The sequence below is a fragment of the Colletotrichum aenigma genome (genome assembly GCF_013390185.1).
Source record: "Colletotrichum aenigma strain Cg56 chromosome Unknown KSG_Cg56_contig01, whole genome shotgun sequence".
Taxonomy (NCBI): Eukaryota; Fungi; Ascomycota; class Sordariomycetes; order Glomerellales; family Glomerellaceae; genus Colletotrichum; species Colletotrichum aenigma.
Window position 1 is genome coordinate 415385 of NW_023500907.1, and position 23974 is coordinate 439358.

Here is a 23974-nt window from a genome sequence, read left to right on the forward strand (position 1 = left end):
CGGATTCCGAGTTCCATTTGTTTTTCGGGCGTCAGATGGGAGTGGGGAATCGAAAGTGCACAACATGATAGGAGATTGCTATCTGCAAGGTGCCATGGACGGCGAGCTTTTACCTCCTAGGGGCAGAGGCAGCACTGTTGTAAAGTTGGTCTGAAAGTCATTGATGCAGGCGATGTGAAACCTCAGAAAGATTTATGCAGAGCGGAATCAAAACATCTTAAGGTGATGGTAAGATGAAAGGCTATAGACGTTCTATTTGAAAACCTTGGTAGTCTCATGATTAGCTTCAGCTCGCTCGCTAACTAATCCAATGTCATTTAGCCTCATCTGCACCCTTCCAGCCACTAATGAAGCCTAGACCCTCGATTATAGCCCAGCAAAGGTGAACTTCGAGAATCGAAAGTAGTTGGAAGGTGCTTTTGTTTTCACTTTCCATTGGTGTCCTTCCTGAAATACCTTACTATGAGATCTCTCGCCCCATGTTGCGAAATTCTTCACGCCACAAGCTTTGTCCCAAGCTGCTGCATCAATAATGCTCAAAACTGTATACCGAATCACTGAGTCCATTCTCTCCGCCTCTCTTGTGGATTTTGTCTGTTCACTCCGGCTCTTGTCACAAGTATGGACGTGTCTGTCTTGGACTTCTTTGCTGGAGTAGACGCTGCCATTCTGCATTGGTAAAGTCTGAGCCGTTGCTCGGCGCCCCTGTGTTACCACTCTCTCGCCGAAATGAATGCCAAATTGGGTCATACTCACCTCCTCAACACAGCTGGCCTCCGTCTTTGCTGCAAGATGTCCCTCGTTGACCCATAACGCCTTCCAGGCCGTGGGTACGTTAACCGTGCCAAGGTAGCCTGCTTGCGCTTACATGGGCGTCTGGCATTTGAGTGGTCAACCTGCAACAAAGCTGAGATGCCGACTTGCCGTAATAAGCAAGGCCCATCAGCCGAGCGACGGCCAAAATTTGTTTTGATTTGCGAGATGCAGCCTTCCGCGATATCAATCACCGATGCATACGGTGTGATGTATGATGCTATCTTTGTCGCCATGGTTGTCTTGCAGTCATCCTTCTCTGTTGCTGATGGTGCCCAGTCATAAGCCAGTATTGGATTAGCCGCCAAACGTGTAGCAGAGATGATAGATGCAAGGGAATTGGGTGGCAAGTATTGTCATATTTGTCCGACATCCCAGTACGGCTGAGACTAGGTGGCGCTCTCAAGGACGGAGGGAACGATAAGGAAGGCATAGAGCTCCGGAATCGCGGGCCAGCTGACCAATCTGCAGCCTGATTCTATAGTTTCATTCTTGAACATCAGGCTCGTAATGCCATCACCGGTCGCTTGAGATTGGTGGTTTGAGGTTACATTATAGAGCTTTCTTCTGACGTCCATGAGAGAGCCTGCCTTAGAAGTACTGCTTGAGGCATTCCTGCGGCACAGACGCTTTCCCAAGCACCCTGCGTTGATGAGCAGGCTATTCGAATGTCATATAGAGATGGGGCCCCTTTAACAAATTTTGATTGAGACCTTGCAGGTCAATTTTCAGGTGCACGTTATGTCGTTCAACAGGTTGTCTCTCGCTCAGCCAGCACTTTCAGCATGAAACTTCCCCTCAGATCCCCCTTCTCCGAGGCCCTGATCCCTCGCGATCTATGGAGACGGGGCGCTCTGTCCTTTGCCGCTGCGGCACTTTTCACATTCATAGTGAACTTCTCCTTCGCTATCTGGACGATGACAAAGGAGGCCCCCGATGGCGTCGGTCTCATCTGGGAGGGTGGACAGACGATCGTGAAAGCTTGGAATACAGCCATGCACATCGTCATCAATATCATCAGCACCATTCTGCTTGCGGGAAGTAACTATTGCATGCAATGCTTGATGGCGCCAACGCGAAGCGAGCTTGATAAGGCTCACTCGGAGAGAAGATGGCTTGATGTTGGGATACCGACAATTCGAAACTTCAAGAGTATTACTTTACGAAGAAAAGTGCTCTGGATCATGTTGTCAATATCGTCATTTCCATTACATCTACTGTACGAAGCTCTTTGTCCTGGCGGGGAATTGGCTGTGGTAACCTGGCTGCAGTTTCAACTCCGTCATCTTCGCATCGATTTCGACGAATGAGTACTCTGTGTTTGTTGTAAGCGAGCAATCGGTGTCGGGTAGGGATTCAACGTCATTGCCAGATACACTCGACACGAGTCTCCTTCCTAGGACCGAGTACCTCTACTCTTTTCCAAATGCGACGTTCGAATACCGCGCCGCTACCACCTGCCTCGAAGACTATGGCATCGCGTTCCAATCTAAGCGGGGAAGCCTCGTCCTCGTAACCAATTCCACGGGCGTCAACGTCACATACGTTCAATACCGAGCATCCACGAAGGACGCGGCAGGTGTATCCGGATCGTTCAGCTGGTTATGCGAAGAAAAAGTAACGAATTAGTATGATCCAGACGATACCCCTTGTGACGAGAAGGTCGTCAACACGAAGGAAGGTTCCATTCCGTGGAAGCCGTTTGGCCTCGACGTTCGAGGCTGTTACAACAAAGAGACATTCGAGCATTCGAAGCTGTTTTTCAGTCGGGCGATCTGCTGCGTCGTGACCACACTTAACTTGGCCAAGGCTATGCTCATGCTCTTCGTTGCATATGATGGTATTGGCAACATCGAGCAGCCCATCTTGACAGTAGGAGATGCCGTTGCATCATATCTTCAGGATCCAGATGACCACACACGGAAGATGTGTCTCAAGTCAAAGAAATGCTTCGCCAAAGAGAACTGGGAGCCGAGCCCCAAATACTTTGACCCTACACGTCACCGAAAATTCAGCGGTGGTAGTATCAGTAGTTGGGTTGTTTGCGTTTCCCTGTGAGTATGCTCTCTCCTCCCGCCCAGAGGGATGTACTAACACCAGTTTAAGATGAGTGCTAGCTCTGTGCGTTTGTGGCGGCCTACTAGGGTTCGGGCTTGCGGATCTTCGTGAGCAGATTTCGCCGGCGCCAGTGTCACTGGAAAAGTACGGGCCTGGCGTCGTCCACAGCGACACTATCATGAAAGTCTTCAACCCCAAGCGGAATGTCCTCATTCTGAGTGTAATCTTGGCCAACATCCCACAAGTCCTCATGTCACTCATCTATTTCAACTACCACGCCTTTTTCACCTGCATATCCCTAGCTGACGAATGGGACAGGTTCTTCGGCGGAAAAAAGAAAGGCTTCAGAGTGTCAACCTGGCCTCAGGGCCATCAGCGACAGACGTACTTCCTCCAACTCCCGTACCGTTACTCGTTGGCACTTGCCGCGTTCTCTGGTGGTCTCCACTGGCTTATTTCGCAGAGTATATTTCTCATCAGGGTAGAGTCTTATGACGATGACGATAAGTTCTCGAATGAAAACACTTTTTCCGAGTGGTCGCCTGTTGGGATTATTCTCGTCATGGTTGCAGGGGCTGTCCTGATTGCATTTCTCGTCACTTCCGGCTATTTTCGTCTGCGTCACGGCGGAATTCCCTGTGGTGGGTAGCTGCAGTGCGGCAATAGCTGCGGCCTGCCATGCGGACCCATCAGAAAGGGATTCTTTGGCGACCTTCACTCTGAGTTGGGGTGTTGTTTCTGGAAAAGACGTCGAGCCGGGCCACTGCTCATTTACGAGCAAAGACGCTGAGAAGCCGGTGGAGGGCTGTCTTTACGAGTGAACAGGATTCAAGCCGAAGGCTTTAGGTCTCAGTAGGTAAATTAAGTGGGATTGCCGACAGATGATCACGGCATTGGAGGAGGACCAAGGGGTTGCTTCTAACCAAAGATTTGTGTCGCCTTGCTGAGGGTGGTTATGCTATTAAGGATACAACATTAAGACCACTCGACAGATATTCACATCATGATTCGGCGGTGCGAAAAGAATGTGGGAAACGAACTTGAAATTATCGAGACTCTATCTCATCCCTCTCAAGCCCCAAACCCATCAAACGCAAAACACTCTAAATCTCCTTCACAAACCCAACCTCAACAACCCTCTCCATCGCCAGCCTCAAATTCGCAATCTTGGCCCGCGTATTATCCCTCATCCACAAAAACGTGCCCAACACAATCCTCCTGAAAATATTGGTGCCCGTGCGAATGTGCATCTGCCCCTTGCCCACAATGTACAGCACCTTGTGCGCATACGCGCGGTCCAGCTTCGCCAGCTCCGCCGCGACCCGCTCGTCCTTCAGCTCCGTCGGGCCCTCCGTCTCCTCCCACTCCGTCGCCGTGCCAGACGTGTTGGTCTCCTGCTCGCTGGCGGTGGCGGCCTTCGCGGCCGCCTGGCGGACGACGAAACGCCGGATCTGCTCGTAGATGAGCGCGCCCAGGTCCGGGGAGACGACCTCGTCCATGAACCCGTGGCGGACCACGAGGCGGTAGCAGCCTGGGATGTTGGCGAAGCGCGAGATGTGGTAGCGCTCGGCGTCGGGGACGGAGGGCACCTCGACGGGGTGCAGGTGGAAGAAGACGGCAACGTCAGGCAGCGCGCCGAGCTTGGAGGCGAAGTGTGTGAAGACGCTCGGCGTCTGGATGCCCGTCTTGTCGAAGAAGATGCCGAACCCGCTGACGGGGGAGAGCAGGTCGCCGCCCCAGCGGGGTGTGAGCTTCAACCCCCCATCCGCGGCCTTGGCGAGCAGAGACGAGGGCTGGAAGCGGTCCTCCTTCTCGGCGCGCCACTGGTTCTCCTTGCCGAAGCGCCAGAGGAGGAACATGCCGGCCATGAGGGCGGAGATCATGAGGGTGAACCAGGCGCCGTCGGGGACCTTGTTGAGGGCGGAGGAGAGGTAGAGGCCGTCGAGGGTGGCGAAGGCGAGGAAGGGCAGGAAGATGATCCAGACGGGCAAGCGCCAGACGAGGATGGCGACGAGGGTGACCATGAGGGTGTCGAAGAAGGTGACGAAGATGACGCAGACGCCGTAGGCGTGGCCGAGGGAGGTGGTGTTGTTGTACACGGCCGTAACGAGGATGGTGCCGAGCATGAGCAGCCAGTTGAGCAGAGGGACATAGACCTGGCCGTGGAAGGTGGACGAGGTGTGGACGACCTTCATCTGCGGGCAGTAGGAGAGCTTCATGATCTGGGAGGAGAGCTGGAAGGTGGCGGTGATGATGGCCTGGGAGGCGACGATGGCGGCGAGGACGGCGAGGATGAGGGAGGGGTAGAGCATGCCGGGGGGCACGGTGTTGAAGAAGGGGTGGTTGGTGTACTTTTCGGGGAAGAGGGCGAGGTGGGCGGCCTGGCCGGAGTAGGCGAGGATGAGGCAGGGGTAGGTCCAGAGCAGCCAGCTCATCTGCACGGCGCGCATGCTGAAGGCGCCGAGGTCGGCGAAGAGGGCCTCGACACCGGTGAAGCAGAGGAGGACGCCGCCGAGCATGCGCCAGCCCTCGGTCTTCTTCTCCATGAAGAAGTGGATGGCGTAGTAGGGGGAGAAGGCCTTGAGGACGGTGTAGTCGTACTTGACGAGGTTGTAGATGCCGAAGGCGCCGTTGAAGCCGAGCCAGACGATGACGATGGGGGCGAAGGCGCCGGCGAGCTTTGTGGTGCCGAGGGGCTGGATGAGGAAGAGCAGGACGAGGATGCCGCAGGTGGTGCCGACGATGGTGGAGGTGCTGATGTCGGGCTTGACGACGGAGAGGCCCTGGATGGCGCCGAGGACGGACTGGGCGGGGGTGAGGATGCCGTCGGCGATGACCATGGAGACGGCGAGGACGCCGATGGTCTTGAGGAAGCCGCGGGTGAATTTGGACTTTTCGATGGCGGAGCGGATGCCGCGGGTGACGGGGCGGACGTCCTGGGTGTTGAAGCGCTCGAAGTTGAGGGTGGCCTCCTCGCGGGGGTCGACGGTGGTGATGTTTGCGAAGCGGGTGAGGAGGGAGTAGCAGGAGAAGGTGCCGCCCTCGCCCTCGTTGTCGGCGTGGAGGACGATGAAGACGTATTTGACGGTGACCATGAGCGTGAGGGACCAGATGATGAGGGAGAGGACCTGGGTGAGGTCGTTCTTGGTGGGGACGTCGGTGAAGGTGGAGGAGTACACGTAGAGGGGACTGATGGACGTGTAAGTAGGCGTGATGATGGGCGTTTGCGATGATGCTTACCTTGTTCCAATGTCGCCGTAAATAACACCTATCGACTGATACGCAAGCCTATTGTCATCATGTTAGTGCCACGTCGCGTTCCTGGACCACACTCATCACGAACCAAATCAGAGTCGTCCCCGTAAAGATCTGCTTCTTCCTCCCATCATCGCGCCTCCAATCGTCTCCGCCCTCGTCGACTTCAACAGTCGAGTCCCTGGTACGCGCGCGCGAGAGACTGCGGGCGCGGCCCCTGGACCCGACGCGGTCGAGGTCGCGGCCAAAGTAGATGCCGCCGGCGACGCCGGTGCTCGATCCGACGTCAGGACGCTGCCATTTCTGCCACTCGTCAATGGTCGAGCTCGACGTGACGCGGTCGGGCTTCTCGAGGTTGTCGTCGAAGTTGATTCTCTGCGGGGTGAGCGCGTTTGGATCGGCCATGCCAGGCGCTGCAAACGTCTAATTCGTGTGGGAAGGAGGTGAAGAGAAGACGGGAGTGAGAGTGGAAGAGGGAAAGGCGCCGGCGCAAAGCACAGCGTGGGAGGTGGTGAGCGTGGCAGAATAGCAGAGCCGGTTCCCGGAGGGAGGTTGCAGCAGATCAGCAGAACAGAGAGATGATGACAGAAGCCGGAGGTCTTTTAGAACCGTCTACGTGGGTAATGGGTGGTAGGGGGATGGGATGGGCTCTTTAAGTCGGGCAGACGTTGGGGGCGTTCGCGCCGGCGCGCCGATGCCCTGGCCCTAATCTCACGATGATTTGTGCCTGTCTCGAGACAAGAGACAAGACAAAGGGCAGATTGCCGTATCGGAGCAGTGGGGGTACATCCATGAGGGATCTCGGTTCATCTTTGCCCATCTTCGGGGTCTCACTCTCTCACTCTCCCATGGATGACGGGGGACTGGGGATGGGCCACCACCCAAGGCGGTCTGGCTAGTGCGGCGGGAAAGGCTCGATACCAGATGCATCCATGGCGCGTGGCGTGCGGACGGTCTTCTTTCTTGCCTAGTTTGCCCTGGTGCCGAAAAGTTGCCCATTCTGCACGTAGATTTGAGGGTTAGAGGCCAGGATCCAGCCCTCTTCGTAGTCTCTCGTTCACTCCCACCTCTCTTCCTCTCCCCTGGGACGCCCATCGGCGGTGGCCCGTGTCGTTCGGGTGAGCCCTCGAGTCTACGCAGTAGCGCCGCTTGCACATGCAACATGCGAGGGCTAATCTTGGACGATGACGGGGGCGCCGCGCATGGCTGGCAGGGAAGGTTTATCAGAGGCTCTCGTTGACAGAAACATGATTGTCACAAGCTGCAGGAGAGACGCAGAGCTGGGACGGGGGGGTCTGGCCTTTGGGGTAAGGCAGGTAGGCAGGCTGTTCGGGAGGAGGGAACGGCTTAGCGCGCATCCATGGCGTGTGGCATGTTATTTGCTCTCTCCCACAGAGTGGTCTAATAAGGCATGCCGGGTAGCCCAGAGGCCGGACGATGCAAGAGAGCTGTACGAAGTGTGAAGAAACGGGCGCCCGCTGCGGTGCCGATGGCCGCTGGTCATGGACTGAAGTTGGGAACCTGCAGGGGTAGCTCGGACCAGGGGGGTAGGTAACGGATGGAAGCGGGGATGGGGGAGGATGAGGCTTCTTCTTCATGGGCAAAAAGGAAAGAAAAGAAAAGGATGGTGGGCACGAGTCGGAGGGAAGGGACGTGTTTGCAAGGGAGACGTGAAGCATGTATGAACGAGTGGCTCGGAACGGCCTTTGCGATGATGACAGATGTTGCGCAAGACAATGGGCGGGAAGGCCGTCCTTCTTGTCGTTATTGTCTCTATTGTCTTTTCACCTCTGCTTTGTTAGTCTCGAGGTTTTAGTCTTTTTTTTCCCCCCGCGCGAGGGCGAGTCCAGGCGGTCTGATGACTGTTGGTGGGTGGGAGGCCGCTTACACGTGCCAGCAGACTGCAGCGCGTACGAGACAGCCCGCGCATGTTTGTCTCCCATGCAGCAGCCAGCGGGTCAGAAAGGAGCCAAGTTGCGGGCGTCGGAGAGATGCAATGGCTGCGGAGCTTTCAGGGCCGTACAGACGTTTAGATGAGGGGACAGAAGAGGGGCGGTCTCGAGAAGTAGAGCCCCTTGTTGATCGGCTCTTCAAGTGAAGACCGAGTAATATTCGTGTCGTTGGTAACAGCAGAAACAGCCATCAACATAATGCCTCATTGCAGATTTTCTGCCGTGTCCCGTTCGTCGACGGCAGGGCCCTGTTTTTATCTCTGGCTAGGATCTGCAGCGAGGAAGACCCCGGTCGAAAAAGAGTGGACGGTCAGAAAGAAGAGACGAAAAAGGGAACGGTTATGGCCGGTGGGCAGAAGAGAGAGAGACACAGAGAGAGAGAGAGGGGAGGCAGCCCAAACATTCCATCGCAACAGACACAGACAGAGACACAGACGAAGGGGGGAAAAAAAAAAAAGCCAAGAAAATGTCATGCACAGACGCCCGTAGCTTTTACTGGGTTCCTCAGGTACTTCGTAGCTGCAAAGGGACTAGCACCCCTGCCATCCCCGGACGCTGAAGCTTCACTCAGTGAGGTGGGCTGCAGTGGGTGCAGTGGGTGCCCTGGGCTCAGCGGGTCCGGTGGGCCACTGCCGAAGGGAAGGGTGCTGCGGGTGTCGACGGGCGGGCGGGTACCTTAGGTGGTGTTTGGTTTGTTTAGCGCTGCTAAGCTTCTGCTAGCGGCAGCCAAGGTCGCCGCATCCATTGCACTACCAAATCCGCTCATCCCGACTATCTGCCCTAAGAAAACGCAACTTTGAGCTTCATTTTCTGTGCCTCCCCCCCAGCCAGCCCTCCTTTTTCGCCAGTATGAGAGATTTTTGGTCCAAGATGCTCCCATTGGCCTGCCAAGACATTGCTCACTTTTGATTGCCAAGACTTTTCCGGGCATGCTTTTCGCGGGACGCGCATAGCCACACTGGATACCCTTCACTCCTCACCTCTCTCCTAGTGTCCAAGGTAAACAAGCAGACAGACCCCAGGCCATGTTTTGCACCAATTCCGTGCATCTCACTCTTCACCAAGGCCATGTGCCATCAACAAGCGCCGTCCGTCATCTGTTATGCTATGCTGGTGGTAGGTAGGTTTGATTAGGGCGCGTATCGAACCAGATTCCTGGGATCCATCTTGACGGCGGACGGTTCTTTTCCCTCTCCTGACTTAATCTCGCAAGGAGAAGATCTCGCAGAAGATCTCGAGCTCTGGCCTCAGCTGACTATCGCCGCTCAGGGGCTGTTGTTGGATTGGACCCTTAAGGGCCTGTTCGGCTCAAAGTTATAATGCTGCTTTTCTGGTTAAGTCAGGACTTCTGAGACTTATAGTAGGTAGGGCTACAGCGTAAGTTAGTCTAGATATACCTCATATAAGCGAAATAATATATAAACTTATATAAATAGTTCTTTAGAGCTTATTATACTCTCTTATTCATAAACATAAAGAGGTAAATATTAATTTATACGTTCTATTAGCTAAAAGTTTATTAAACTAAGTAATAGCTTCTTTAACGCTATAGAATTGAGAGATCTTATAGCTTTAAATAGCTTATTTAATAATAAAACTATAAATAACTTTAAAATATTATTTAATAATAACTTTAATATAGCTAACTTTATTAATAAGCTTAAGCTAAATATCTAACTAATAAACTTTTAATTTAATTTATTTAATAATATTTAGTTTAATAATATCTTATTAAATAAAACTTAACTTAATATAATACAAACTAAAAACATTTAAAAAAAATAGAAGATATTTAGTTTTCTCTATTTAAGCTAAAAAGAACTTATATAATAAAAAGAATATATTAAAAGTTTTTTTAGTTTGATACTTTTAAGTTAAAATGTAGTCATATTATAAAGAGGAGTAATAAACTCTCTAACTTATATAAAATAATAGTTAATATATTGCTAAGAATAAATTAATTTTCTTTTAAATAAGAGATTTATTTATAATTAAGAATTTAACTATAAAATAGGATAATATATATTAGTTATATAAAAAAGCTTTCTAACTAGATAATAAGTTAAATATTAAATATAATAAAAAAAAGTAACAAGATCTTAATAATTAAAGCTATATAGAATAATTAAATTACTAAGAATAAAAAATATAAAAGCTTACACAACAAAAGTATACTATTTATCTATAGCTTCTATAATAGTATTTAGTTAAATATTGAGCTAATAAGTAATAGTATTATAAAGGTTAAAAATCTTAGAGAATAAAGCTATAATAATAATATTATTATTATTATACTTAATAAGAGTAGCAGCTGGTTTGAAATTCTAATATAACTATATGAAAAATAATATACTACTAACTAAAATCCTAATAAATATACTAAAAGCTTAAGCATAATAAATAGGATAATTAATAAATTTAAACGTAGTTAATTAATTAATAAAAAAAAACAGCAGTAATATAAGCTAAAATAAAAATGAAAATAGAGTTAATATATACCTAGCGTAATAAGCTTAATAATATTATAATAAGAGGTAATAAAGCTATTAAAAAATAATTAAGGTCTATATAAATGAATATAGCGAAGAGCTTAGTAGTAATAGCTTAATAAATATAAATATATATATTAAAGCTAACTTAATATATATCTCTAGTTTCTATATTTTTCTATGTATTATAAAGTTAATATTATTAGAAGAACATACTATTTTAAAGCTTATAATTAAATTTAGTAAAAGAAATATTTACAGCTAAACTAAAAGTAGCAAAAAATCTAATATTGACTTAATTTAATACTAAAGAAACCTTAATTTTTTTTAAATTAATAGAATTACTCTACTTTTAATTTTACTCTATGTATTATCAAGTTAATATTAAAAAAGCTACTCTAGTAAAGTAGTAAAAGCTTCTTACTATTTTTACTAATTAATTTATAGTAAAAATAAAATTAAAAAAGAGACTAAATATTATATTAAAAAACTACTTATATTATTACTTTTAATAACTATATTAATTTATTAACTACTAATTACTTATTATTTTACACTTATTAGATTTAAACTACTATCTACTAATAAATCTTTAAGCTTCTGTTTTCTTTTATAACTTTATTAGCTTTCTCTTATACTATTTAGAGGATTTTAGCTTTATTATTATTTTTATAAATCTCTATTTCTATCCATATATCTTACTCTCTAATTTTAATAAAGTTATAATATACTCACATAGCAAGTCAGCCAACATAGCAAGTCAGCCACCTTCCTCTACCTTTCAACCTTTTGTATAAGTTAATTCAACCACAACGTACGAAATCAATTAAAACTATATATCATCCTCTTCCTCATCACTATCCCAAACTACTTCACAGGTTTGTGCGTTATGTCCAGACTTTCCGCAATTGCCATAGCGTTGTGCGCGTAGTTCAGCACCTTTTGTACGACCCTCCTTCTGAGGGTTATTCTCTCCTCTAGTATTAACACCACCTTTTTCTATTTATAATGCCTCTACTTTAGTAGTATTAAGTAACCTTCTAAGATATAGTTAGGTCTTTTTTACCTTTTAATACTTACTTAATACCTTATTTACTATATAAAGCTTATAGTTCTTAGCTTTTATAAAAGCTAATTAGTAGGCTAACTTATTAATACCTTTTATTTATAGGTTAACTACTTTATATAAAGGTGTTAATAAGCTATTTTAATATATTTAGATCTTCTTTTTAAGGGAGGAAGTATTTTATATGCTTTTTAATGCTATAGTTAGTGTCTTTATATCTTAGAAGCTTTAGCTGCTTAGCTATAAGTTTAATAGTATTAGTGTTTTTAGCGTAAAATCTAAGTGAGAAAGAATTACTTTAGGGTTAAAAGTATAAGGCTTATTTATCTAAAATTAGCTTATATATTCTTTTTGCTTATTAAGGTAAAGAATACTGCTTGAAAAGTAGGAAAAAGGTTATCCTTAGTAATATATAAAACTTATATGTATATTATCTTTTTGATTTCCTTGCTATATAAGTATTTTAATAGGCTAAAACACTTAATATGAAGAGGCTAAAGCTTATATAATAAATAGGGAGGTATATGAAGAGTAATAATACTTTATTCTTTATAGTATTTATTAAAGTTAACGTGGTTCATCAGTCAGCCGGCTGGACCAGTCAGCCGGACGTTTTTCTAAACACTCTTACGTCCAAATCACTTAAACCTTTGACGCGTAAAATCTCAACAACCATAATGCCAATCTACACCTAAGAAGACAAAGTCATTCTTGCGATTGAAGCGATCCGATCGACACGCGCTGCAGGTAATAACTTAAGCATTTCGCGTGCTGCAAAGACCTACGGTATCCCAAAGAGCACCTTAGCCGATAGAATGAACAACCGACTGCGACGCGAATAAGCTTAACCCTAACGACATAAACTCAATCCGATTGAAGAGAAAACACTTCTCTAATACATTATTGAACAGGATTCCAGAGGATTTCCTTTCCGCCTCAGCGGTGTGGAAGATATGGCTAATCTCCTGCTGCGAGCCCGTAATAGCAAGCCTGTTGGCAAGCGATGGGCTAGGCGGTTTGTGGACTCACAGCCTGCTCTGAAAACTAAGTTTAATCGTCCATATGATTATCAAAGGGCACTTTAAGAAGATCCTGAGGTTATATCAAAGTGGTTTGCGCTATTATGCAATATGATAGCTAAGTATGGCATCTAAGAGGGGGACCTATATAATTTTGACGAAACTGGCTTCATGATGGGCATGATCACTGCGTTAATAGTGGTTACACGTGCTGATCGACGCAGCAAAGCAAAGTCTGTCCAGCCTAGCAATTTTGAATAGGCTACAGTTATTAAATATATTAATTTGGGCGGGTGGTGCATCCCTCTGTTTGTGATCGTTAAGGGCGTATATCACCTTGCCAGTTAGACCATAGAATCAGGTTTTCCAGGCAACTAGGTGATTAAACCTACTGCTAATAGATAGACAGACAATCAGATAGGTCTTAACTGGATTAAACACTTTAATAAACATACTAAGAACTAAACGAAGGGCGTCTACTAGATGCTTATTATCGACAGCTGTAAGAGCTATTTATCAGCTGAGTTTGATGATTACTGCAAGCAGAACAATATTATAACTATCAGTATGCCTGCATATTTATTATATCTACTACAGCTATTAGATATTGCCCTTTATTTGCCTTTAAAACGCGCATATAGTGATAAAATCAACTAATTCATCAGAGCCTCCATAAATCATATCACTAAGTCTGAGTTCTTTATTGCCTTCCACTAGGCCTACAACAAGGCTTTTAATGAGGAAAACATCAGGTCTGCTTTCTAAGGCGCTGGAATTTCACCATAGGACCTAGACCATATTATCAAAATTATTTACAGACGCCTACACCTCCTATAGCTAACCCTTCAACACCTCCACCTTAGCAGTCGCAAACGCCCTCTAACCCATAACAAACCGTCTCGCAGTCCAACTTTATCAAAAGTTGCATCTCTGCTCATCAAGGAAGCTCACTAACACCAATTATTGCTGCAGTTGAGCAATTATTAAAGGGTGCGCAGGTAATAGCGCACTTAATCACTATTTTGACTGATCGGCTTCATACCCTTGAGGATGCGAATATAGCACTTGCTAAGCGCTGGAGGGCTAAAAGAACGCAGGTCCAGCTTAGAGGGGCACTTAGTATAGAGGAATCTCAGGTTTTGCTTGAAGGGAAACAAAAAGGGAAACGTCCAGCACCTCAAGAGGACGACGAGGGGGGTCCATCAAAGAGAGCCCAGCCAGCTTAGAGACGCTGTGGTATGTGTGGTGAGACTGGGCATAACGCGCGAACCTGTTCCAAAGATGTCGAACCCTCAGGAGATTCTGATAGCGACAACTAATAGTTAATTTAATGCGTTGTGGTTGAGAAATACTAGATGTTGTTGTGTACGTGGGAAAAAACGTCCGGCTGACTGGTCTGGCCGGCTGACTGATGAACCACGTTATATTATATAACTAGAAATTAGCTATTAGTATATTAAGAGAGGAGGTAATTTTTACCCTTTATAATAATATATAGAGGTATCACCTAGCTATCTATATATATACCTTAAATAATAGAAACCTATTTCTAATTATTAGGCTGCTTTATATAAAGCCTTTCTTTGTAATTAGATATTATAATAACCTTTATATATAATAGCATTCCTATTAAGAACCTAATCTTATTAAAATTATAGATATTATTATTAAATATTCTATACTTTATAATTATATTTTATATAAATATAAACTAACTTTATACAATTATAAGATCTTTAGCTAAAACCTTCTAAAAATTAATTTAATATTAAAATTATATTTTTAATTAGGGGATATATTATATAAAGTTCTCTACTTATTAAAGTTCTATATATATCCTATCACATATATTTAGAAGTTAGTTAGCTATTTCCTATATATCTTCTTATTACACAGGAAACCCTTAATTAATTAGGTTAATAACTTGTTTAAGAATTACCTCCTCTTCTGTTATAGTTATCTTTATTAAATTTAGTTATCTTTCAGGTTATGCGATATATCTAGCGCGTTGGTCTTAGAGTGTTGTTTGAGGGACCTCAAAGGTTTGGGCTGCTTTTCGTACAGATATTTTTAGGTCTTTTTCGATAGCCTGGAGGGTAAGGATAATGCGACTTTCAATTGGGGTGGATTGTATGTTTGTACGTAGAGGAAAGTTAGTGTAAAGGTTAAAGAGGTAGAAAGTAGGAAAAGTGGCTGACTCGCTATGTTGGCCGACTTGCTATGTGAGTATGTTATATTTTATATTAACTAACTTTTTTAATTATAAAACCTCTTTTAGTCATTAGTAATAATAAATGTTAAGATATAAATATTATTAAAAGCTTTAATATAGCTATTAAACTAGTATATTTTAAACTAACCTTAATAACTCTTAATATATATAACTATAATAATAACTTTATAAAATACTTATAGAAAGTATAAAAAGCTATTAAAACTTTATAGAAAACCTTTAATATAGTATTTTATATTATATAAAAGCATAAAGCTATATTTCGCTATATTACTAAATAGCTAATGTTAACACAGGTATAAGCGTATTCAGGGGCGTGGTATAGGCGCCTATATAGTATAGGGTTATAGATGGGCTTATATTATGATAAAAGGTGATAATCTTAAGCATTTATAGTCATTTAATTATATAGATAATAATAAGGGAAGTGATGTATTGTGATGACTCTGGTTGTTGTAGTTAGGAGGTTGTTTCCTCTAGTAGAGAAAAGTGAGGGTAAAGATAACCTGAAACGTAACCTGCTAAACTGCTAATTACATAAAGTGCTTACGTAACTGTACGTATTACATAATCAATATTATAGTTATAGGTTATAATAAATAGAGTATTTTAATTAAGGCTTAATACCTTAATCTTTATTAGTTTATTTTATATAGAGTATTAAAGTAAGTTAAGCGTTATTATCATACTTATATTATTATTATTATTATTATTATAAAAGAATGTTATATGTTAACAGCTAATAATATATATAAAAATTCATAACTTTTATTTTATTATTAAGTACTTTATATTAATAAATAAATATTATTATTTTAGCTGATTAATAAAAGCTTTAAACTTTAATTTTATTAACTAAAATAGGTTTTTCAAATAATTATTAATACTATTTAAAAAATCTATAGCTATAATAATAATAACTTTAACCTCTTATTAAATAGTAATAAAATAGTAAACTTTTAGTAGAGTATACTTATTAATATTATTATCGTTATTATTCTTATTAAATAGCTTCTCTAAAATCCTAGCTAATAGGGCGCTAAATATTTAGCGATTTCTTTAAGGTTTATTATATTAGTAAGATCTAAGTAGAATAATATATTAAGAAGCAGTATAGCTAGAAGAGACAGGTTAGTAAAAAAGCTTATTTTTTCAGCTTTTTAGAGGCTTTTTTTAACTCTTACTAAGGGATATATATATTTAACTAGAGGGATAACTTTATATAACTTTACTTAGACTACATATAACTCACCCTATGTAAATCTCTTACTAAAAGAGGTATAGTTGCCTAAAAGAATTAGACTATTTTGTTTTTTTAGTATCTACAGAGGCTAGTTTGACCAGAAAAGCAGTATTACAACTTTGAGCCGATCAGGCCCTAACATCACCACTTTTCCGTCTCCGGTCAGTCTTCGTCCCCCTCGACGAAACTTCACTGCAAATTGTCAGACCGCCAAGTGGATAGACTCATGGCTTTTTGGAGTGTTCGCGCTAGGTAGATTTGATCCCCCCCATATAAACAACCGGCTACACGCCAGACATGCCTCCCCCACAACCACGGGTAATGCACAAGATTTTCTGCCAGACCGTTGCTTTTTCCCTCCTTCTTCTCCTGCGCGTCTTCCCATTCTTACTGTTTTACTCTTAACTCAAGCCACCCCGGCGCCGACGTAGCCCAGACCATGCCGTTCCGGGCCAGTCCAGCCGACGCCCCCAGGCAGCGGACTCAAACTCCCTCCTCCTCTCACCTAACCAGAGACACACACTTCTTTAGTCCATCTGGTCAACGGTCGTCGCCGAGCCGTTGGTCTTCTGCTCCCCCACGACCGCCGTGCCGTCCGCCTGGCTGACGGCCACGTTCCAGCCGAACTCGTCCTTGAGCTTGCCCAGCTGGATGCCCTTGAGCGTCGACAGCAGCTTGAGGCAGGTCTCGCCCGCGTCCTCCTGGCTCGCGGGGATGTACGTCACCGTCTCCTCGCCCGCCTTGGCGCTGCTGACGCGCTCGTGCTGCTTGCCCGCGAGGGCCTGCGCCGAGGACGGGTCCACGCGGCGCGTGATGGAGCGGATCGGCACCAGGGCGGCGGCGGTGCCGGCAGCCATGACTTCGGAGAAGGTGGGGAGCTCGCTGTATTTGATCTGTGTTGCGTGAAGAGTCGTTGGTTAGCTCAGTGCTCCTATAATGGGCATGTATAAAGTCGCAAAAGGTAAAGAAAAGACTTACGACGCGCTTCTCAACCTTCCAGCCGAAGCTGCGGGCAATGTGCTGGATGCTGTCGCTCGTCACACTGTCAATGACGCACTTGGAATCCGGCACAACAAGCGTGACATCCTCGCCGTCCTTCTTGACTCCGATGAAGCCGCTCGTGCTGAACTCGTCAATCTCCTCGTGCTTGACGCTATCCAGGTGCAGCGTAATCCCGTAGCCCTCGTTGCGCGCGCGGTCGCTGAAGCGCAGCACGGGCGCGTAGTTGCCGCCGACCTTGGCGTGTCCCGTACCGTTCGGCGCGGCGCGGTCAAAGTCGTCGAGGATGAGCGCGTTGACGGGGTGGGTGCCGTGGTAGACGCCCGTGGGGATCACGAAGACGGCGAAGATGTACTCCTCGGGCGGGTTGAGTCCGAGCTGGGCGGAGGAGCCGTACAGCTGGGGGCGGATGTACATGGCGGCGCCGGTCTCGTGGGGCGGGACGTAGCCGGCGTTGAGGGAGACGGCGGCCTTGACGGCGTCGAGGAAGAGGGCCTCGGGGACGCGCGGCATGGAGACGACGTCGGCGGAGTGCTGGAGGCGCAGGGCGTTCTTGTCCGGGCGGAAGACGTTGATTGTGGCGTCACCGGGCGCGCGGAAGGCCTTGAGGCCCTCGTAGGCTTGCTGGCCGTAGTTGAGGGCCGGGGCCATGCCGTGGATGCGCATGAAGGGGTCCGCGACGAACTTGAGGGGCGTCCATTGGCCGGTCGAGACGGAGTAGGTGGACTCGATGTGGCCGTTGACTGGAGAGGGAGAGAGGTTAGCTGAGGTTATCCAAAAGAGGGATTGACCGAAAAGGAGGAGAGAGGTACTCACCTTCGCGGACCTTGAAGCCGACGTTGGACCAGTCAATGGTGTTGACCGGAGGGGGCGGGAAGGCGGCCATGGTGGTGATTGTGTCTGTTCGAGGGGTTTGGAGGGGATTCGGAGGGTATCGCGGGTGTCAGCGGAGGTGCAGAAAGTCAATTGAGTGACTCTGAGGAGGCGTCTCGACGGTAAGGATGCTTGAATCGTGGAGAGATGAATGGAGCTCCTCGTTGCGTGACACACCGAAATTTCAGTAGGGAGGGAGTCATTCGTGTGCAGGGCAGCAAGGGAAGTGTTCCGCACCGCCCGAATTATTTTGGAGGGGCGCCGATCTCGGGACTGCGGGGTGCCTGGTTCTCGCGTGAGCCGCGCCCTTTCAGTGGCTTCTGATTGGCTAACGACCACCAAAGAGCTGACTGAGACGGCGGGGTATCCCTGTCCGCCTCCGTCTGCCGGAGCACCATGTTCAGGCGTTTGCTGCAGTTCTCCAAATGCCATGTTAAAAGGGGTCCAACGGGCATGATGTCATTTTCATTCTTGGGTTAGGATGCTGTTTTATTGTTGCTGTGTTTGGGATGGATTAAAGATTAGATGAACCATATTGAGGTAAGTATTTTTGAAAGCTTCATGTTCCCGGAGTCTGTGAGCTGACCTTTCTTGGCACACGAGGACAGTCTAATTGAACGCTCACTCAGCCCAGTGGAAGTCCGCACCTTGGCTTTCATCAACTGCATGAACCGGAGCTACCTTTCGACGGGCCCTGGTGTTCTCAATCCTGCGAATGGAGACATCAGGTGGTATCAGTCCCCGATCGAGTCGGAGCGGCCCGTCCGAGCGGGTGCCGAGTGGGCCTCGGCCCGGCGCCGGAAGCACATCATCGACTGCCTGACGGTGACAAAAGTGATGGAGCCGGGGTGAATCGAACACGCCATCTCTTCCCCCGGCAGGGTCTCTGGATACTTACCTTTAAACTCTTCCGGGACTGAGACTCTGGAGGGGGAGCGCTTTACCATTAAGCCACGGCCCCTTGGGTTCTTGCTGAGGGTTTGCGACAGAGGAATAGGTTATAAAGGCAGGTTGGGTGCCTGCTGCAGTGGCGTCAAGATATCCATTCAGAGTGGAGAAGCGTCGTTGATGAGGCCAAATCCAGTGGAAGGTTCGAAGCCATGCGAGGCAGCTCTGGTAGTGGCACTCAGTGGCTGACAGCTGGCACCTGGGAGGCCCACTGGTCTCGCCTTGATTTTAGAACCTATTCTCATCATTATTTCTCAAGCTCAACTTACTACACTTTAACCGTGTTTATTCTCTGCGGCTGTAGGTGAGTAGTCGTAAAATACCTAGTGAGAATGAAAGGGAGTCTCCAACGCCCAGGCCTTATCTCCAGCGGTGGGTCTTCCCCACGGCGCGGATGCGTCACCCGGGCCGCCGTTTATCTTTTCAGCAAATTGCGGGGACACCGGCCCAACCCAACCCCAGACTTCCCAATCTCCAACAGGAGGGCCGCGAAAGTTGCTGTACTGATAAGACACAAAACGACTTATCTGATTAAGAGAAAGCATACTTAATCCTGTGTCTTGCACTAAGAGCCATCGTATGCCCGTTGGCCCGCCTGAGCCGTGAGGTACAATGACCGTCACGATCAGCATCAATCAAGAGCAGTAGCTTGCAGCCTGTGTGAGTCAGCCGTATGTGAAATTTCATATCAAATCTAATTCTTCACAGATACATCAACAGCACTCTCATTGAACGACTGCCATGGACGAAGCTCGTTATGCTAAGCGGGCGCGTCAGGCCTGCGAGCCGTGCCGGTGCGGACAACCCGCCAATCTCCCCGCACCTCATAGCCGCGGATCTGACGATGGAGCACTAGCAAGAAGAAGTCGAAATGTCCCGGAGAAAGGCCGATATGCTCATATTGTGAGAGACTTGGTCAGCAATGCGTGTACAATTCGTCCGCCGAAGTTGTCGACATGCATCAGACGAAGCACAACAGAGAGATGGTATGCACACTACCAGGGTTGGCTTGGCAGGATTGAAGAAGGAAGGCTGACTTCTAATGTCACAGGAACATCGAATGAACAGCCTCGAAGACAAGATGGATCGATTGATTCAACATCTTAGGTTAGATGCTTTAGTCTCGTTCCGCCTTCCATCCGGTATTGACTCTCTGGCAGTCCTGACCCTCAACCTCGGCGTCCATCATCCTCAAACCCCATACCATCACCAAAGCCTAGTACAGTGACGGAAGTCGCCGTTTCCAGGCATGAAAGCCGTCCTGCACCAAATAAGAGTCCCAGGTATTTTTGCCTCATTATTCGCGGTGACAAGAATGCTTCGCTGACCTGCTCCGAACAGCAGCATATCTGTCGTGACAGAAACCCATCTCAATGAAATTGGTCGCCTGTACCTAACATGGTGTCACAGCCAACCCATCACGCTCTTCCACGAAGAGAGCTTCTTGACTTCACTTGCGACTCGAGATCCGGAGCTGATCCTCTCATTACAGGCATTGGTGCTTAGGTTTTCTCCCGGGTCACTGACTGTAGATGCCGAGCAGCAGCTCAACACCAAGGCGAGATCCGCCAGGCGTATGGTGATGGAACGCGTCACCGAAGGACGGGTTGAGCTCTCAACCTTACAATCGCTATGTCTACTCAGCATGTTCGACTTTGCAAGTACGAAACCCCATCTTCTCTCCTCCACATCTGCGTACTAACAACACCACAGCCGGCAACGTCACACAATCAGGCCTCAACCTGAGCATCGCAACCCACCTCTCCCACTCCATCCCGCCCTCCCGCAACCAGCGCACCGCCCACGAACTCAACCTCTGCCTCCGCGGCATCGCCGCCCTCCAAAACCTGCAAGGCTGTATCGTCCCCGCTACCGCCTCCCTCCACAACACAAGCCACAACCTCAGCCTGGCCCCTTGCACCTCCCCCTCCCTCTCCCACCTCGACGACGCCGCCCCGGACAACAACATCTCCACCCTCGCCTCCCACTTCAGCGTCACCTGGCGCCTCGCCCGCGCCTACGCCGCCTCGCGCGTCTCCCCCGACGCTCCGCCGCCCTGGGACTCGCGCTCCGACTACTCGACCGTCATGCAGTCCCACCACGACATCGACTGCCGCGCGTCCGCCAAGTACCGCTTCGCGTGTAACCGCATCGGCGACTACTCCCCAGAGGCGATCCAGGCGCAGCGCCACTGGTGGATGCCCTTCCTCTTTATCCAGTTCGTGCACGAGACGATCCCCTGCCTGCTCAACCACCCCTTCCTGCTGTCCATGCGCCTGCGCAGCTTCCGGCAGACGATCCCCGTGTATTTCATGCAGCAGTCCTTCGAGGCGATCAATCGCAACGCCGGGTGGGTGATTTACTTTGTGGATGTGCTGGAGAAGAAGGGCGTGCAGGTGTCGGATCCCGTGCTGGCGCACTGTGTGGTGATTGTGGCGACGATTCATTTGCAGCATAGCTTTGTGCAGGATGATCTGCTGAGGGGGAAGGCGCAGACGGGGTTTGAGAAGTGTATGAGGTTTTTGAGGAGGATGGCGGCTGTATGGCCTTGTGTTGCCAACATGGTGAGTCGAGGCCGGTATTATCAGGGTTCAAACTGACACGAGGCAGGCCAACAACCTGAGAAGACTTCAGGACAGCATCGTCTTAAGACCATCACCCGCCCAGCAAGACGGATCCTCCCAGAGCCAGTCCTTCTCAATCAACAGCCAGCTTCTATGGGACCTGCTCATCTACGACAAGGCAGTCCGACCCGATGCCGGCTGGGACCAGTCCATGTTCGGGCCAACGCTTAAGGCCGACGTTGCAGAGCTGTCCGCCGAGGACCGGGCTGCCGAGTTCGACCTCGTGGGATCGGCGGGCATATCCGGACACAAGGCCATGCCGAGCGAAGCGGCCGTGTGGCCCCCCAACGAAGATCCGCCGCCTGTAGATCTGCCGCAGAACGCGGGCCTCGATGCGCAGGTGGGTGACTTGGCGGGCGGGCCGTCATTTGAGGATATCTTCTTCGAAGGGGTGGGGCCGTTTGGAGACCAGGCGAATAGGTTCTTTGATGGGAACGACTACGGACGGGCGATTGACGATTGGTTGAATCTAGGGACATAGCTATGCAAATTCATTCTTGGTATAAACGCAGGTTATTAACAATCTTGAAGTTCAATGAGAAATTTGCTGCCAGTGTTCGATCACCAAGCCAGTCCTTCCATCCGCTCAGGACTAGCAATACAATCAAGCCCCTTGCAAAAAGACACATCCTCATCCGTCTTCTTCGAGACCTCGTGCCGAGGCGTGGCAGGCCAGATCTCACCACCATCATTCACCTCCCTCTGCCTGTGGCTTACAACGAGATCCCGGGTCACCTGCTGGAAGAACAGCGGCCCCTTCTCCACCCGTGGGTGAAGCTCCCCATTCACAAAGATGCCCGCGTTCAGGTTCCTCTGCGCGCCGTTGCAGAGGTCCTTGTCCTCGCGGAGAACCTGCTTGAAGAACTCGGAGATGCTGGTGAACTCTTCCTCCGTCGAGTTCTTGTTGCGGTACACCTCGTACTCCATCTTCGTCTGGGTGGCGGAGACGGGGACGCAGCGCATGATGTACATGAAATCTGGCCTGATGTACGAAGATAACAGTATTAATACTCGATTGTCAGTGGTTGGGATTGGACGAGCTTACGTGACAGTCATGGACGCGTTGGGGTAGTAGAACGTGCTGTAGATGCCCAAGCCCTGGACATCCGGCTTGTCCACGTTCCAGTGCTGGATCCAGTTGCCCCTCGTCTCGACCCAGTACTTGGTCAGGTCTGTGGTGCTGGCGACGGCAGGATGCCCTGTTGGACAGTGGTAACACTGCATTGTTCTTGTCAGACTCGTCGTTGGCGTCGTTATGCAGAAACACACATACCTCATTGTAATTATCGGCCAAAGTCTTCCAGTTGTAATCACCAAGCATTTCCCACGCATGATCAAACGCGTAATCATCCATCTTGAAGTTCTGCAGCCGCGGCTGTTCGTCAACCTGCGTAAAGAACTCTTCCCAAGAGACACCGGGCTTCTCCGACGCATCCAGGTTAACCCAGACGAAGCCCAGCTGGTCTACGTGGACGTGGACCTTGAACAGACTGTTCTGCGTCTTATCGAAGGATGGGAGCTCCTGGTACTTAGGTGCCTTGGCCAGCTTCCCATCAAACCCGTACGACCAAGCTTAGAAGCATTTAGTATCAGCACACGAACCAGACCCGGCGTTTAATAGGTTATACATACCATGATACTTGCACGCAAGCACACTCATATGCCCGCTGTCCGTCTCCACAAGCGGATACGCACGGTGCCGACAGACGTTGTGATGTCCCCGAATCTCACCCTTACGGTCCTTCACCAGGAAGAAGTTGAACCCCGCCTCTGTGATTTGCACAAAGTCACCGGCCTCGACGAAGCGCGCCTTGTGCGAGACGAGCAGCCACCGCTTCGAGAAGATGGCGCGGCGCTCCAGCTCGTACATGCCCGGTGAGCGGTACCATGACGCGGGGAGGGCTCGGACGGACTGGGGTTCTGACGGAGTTGAGGAGGGGGTGTCGGTGGACTTTCCTAGACCGAGCCAGTTCATCTTGATGCTGTCTGATTTGGTCAAATACTAAGACAAACGTTCACGAGTAAAGCAAGGATTGAGCAATCAATGGAGCCGGTTACGCGATGAGATCAGGGTATGTTTCTATGGGCCAAGCTGGTAAAGTATCCTAAGCAACATCTTCTTGCGAATCTCGCTATATACCAGTTGTGCAAGTTTGCAGGCCTCGAGATAAGAAGCTCGAGGTGGTCTCGGCATGCATGCCGGATCCCTGCCGGGAGGGGTGGCTCGTCCGCAGGTCCCCGTAAGTGGGGACGGACCGTGTTCCGTGCCCACTTTGACGCCAGCGACAGTCCGCCCTCGACATCGAAGAGAAACCGATTGGACAATGCAGCAACACGACCCCGAAGTCGGTGGACATGTCAATGTTGGAATTCTCGCGATTTCCATGACGGGGCAAAAACAG

The 23974-nt window shown here is 48.2% G+C and overlaps 5 protein-coding genes across 5 annotated transcripts; 2 read left to right on the forward strand and 3 right to left on the reverse strand.

Annotated features, from left to right (window-relative positions):
* Nucleotides 1-1598: 1598 nt before the first annotated feature.
* Nucleotides 1599-3520, forward strand: CGCA056_v000115 (uncharacterized protein; the record flags this gene model as incomplete). Its single annotated transcript, XM_037315376.1, has 4 exons — nucleotides 1599-2032; nucleotides 2085-2392; nucleotides 2453-2842; nucleotides 2931-3520. The coding sequence occupies 4 exons, from the start codon at nucleotides 1599-1601 to the stop codon at nucleotides 3518-3520; spliced, it is 1722 nt and encodes a 573-aa protein (XP_037185988.1).
* Nucleotides 3521-3974: 454 nt separating this feature from the next.
* On the reverse strand, nucleotides 3975-6531 carry POT5 (Potassium transporter 5; the record flags this gene model as incomplete). The annotated part of the gene is made up of 3 exons (XM_037315377.1): nucleotides 3975-6060; nucleotides 6112-6159; nucleotides 6215-6531. 3 exons carry the CDS (start codon nucleotides 6529-6531, stop codon nucleotides 3975-3977), a joined length of 2451 nt encoding a protein of 816 aa, XP_037185991.1.
* A 10124-nt stretch (nucleotides 6532-16655) lies between these two features.
* Nucleotides 16656-18013, reverse strand: htyB (Transaminase htyB; the record flags this gene model as incomplete). The annotated part of the gene is made up of 3 exons (XM_037315378.1): nucleotides 16656-17021; nucleotides 17107-17870; nucleotides 17944-18013. 3 exons carry the CDS (start codon nucleotides 18011-18013, stop codon nucleotides 16656-16658), a joined length of 1200 nt encoding a protein of 399 aa, XP_037185990.1.
* A 1891-nt stretch (nucleotides 18014-19904) lies between these two features.
* On the forward strand, nucleotides 19905-22053 carry CGCA056_v000118 (uncharacterized protein; the record flags this gene model as incomplete). The annotated part of the gene is made up of 5 exons (XM_037315379.1): nucleotides 19905-19934; nucleotides 20000-20055; nucleotides 20359-20609; nucleotides 20662-21512; nucleotides 21559-22053. The coding sequence occupies 5 exons, from the start codon at nucleotides 19905-19907 to the stop codon at nucleotides 22051-22053; spliced, it is 1683 nt and encodes a 560-aa protein (XP_037185270.1).
* An 80-nt stretch (nucleotides 22054-22133) lies between these two features.
* Nucleotides 22134-23547, reverse strand: yeaW (Carnitine monooxygenase oxygenase subunit; the record flags this gene model as incomplete). The annotated part of the gene is made up of 4 exons (XM_037315380.1): nucleotides 22134-22554; nucleotides 22618-22790; nucleotides 22846-23144; nucleotides 23205-23547. 4 exons carry the CDS (start codon nucleotides 23545-23547, stop codon nucleotides 22134-22136), a joined length of 1236 nt encoding a protein of 411 aa, XP_037185269.1.
* Between the last annotated feature and the right edge of the window lie 427 nt (nucleotides 23548-23974).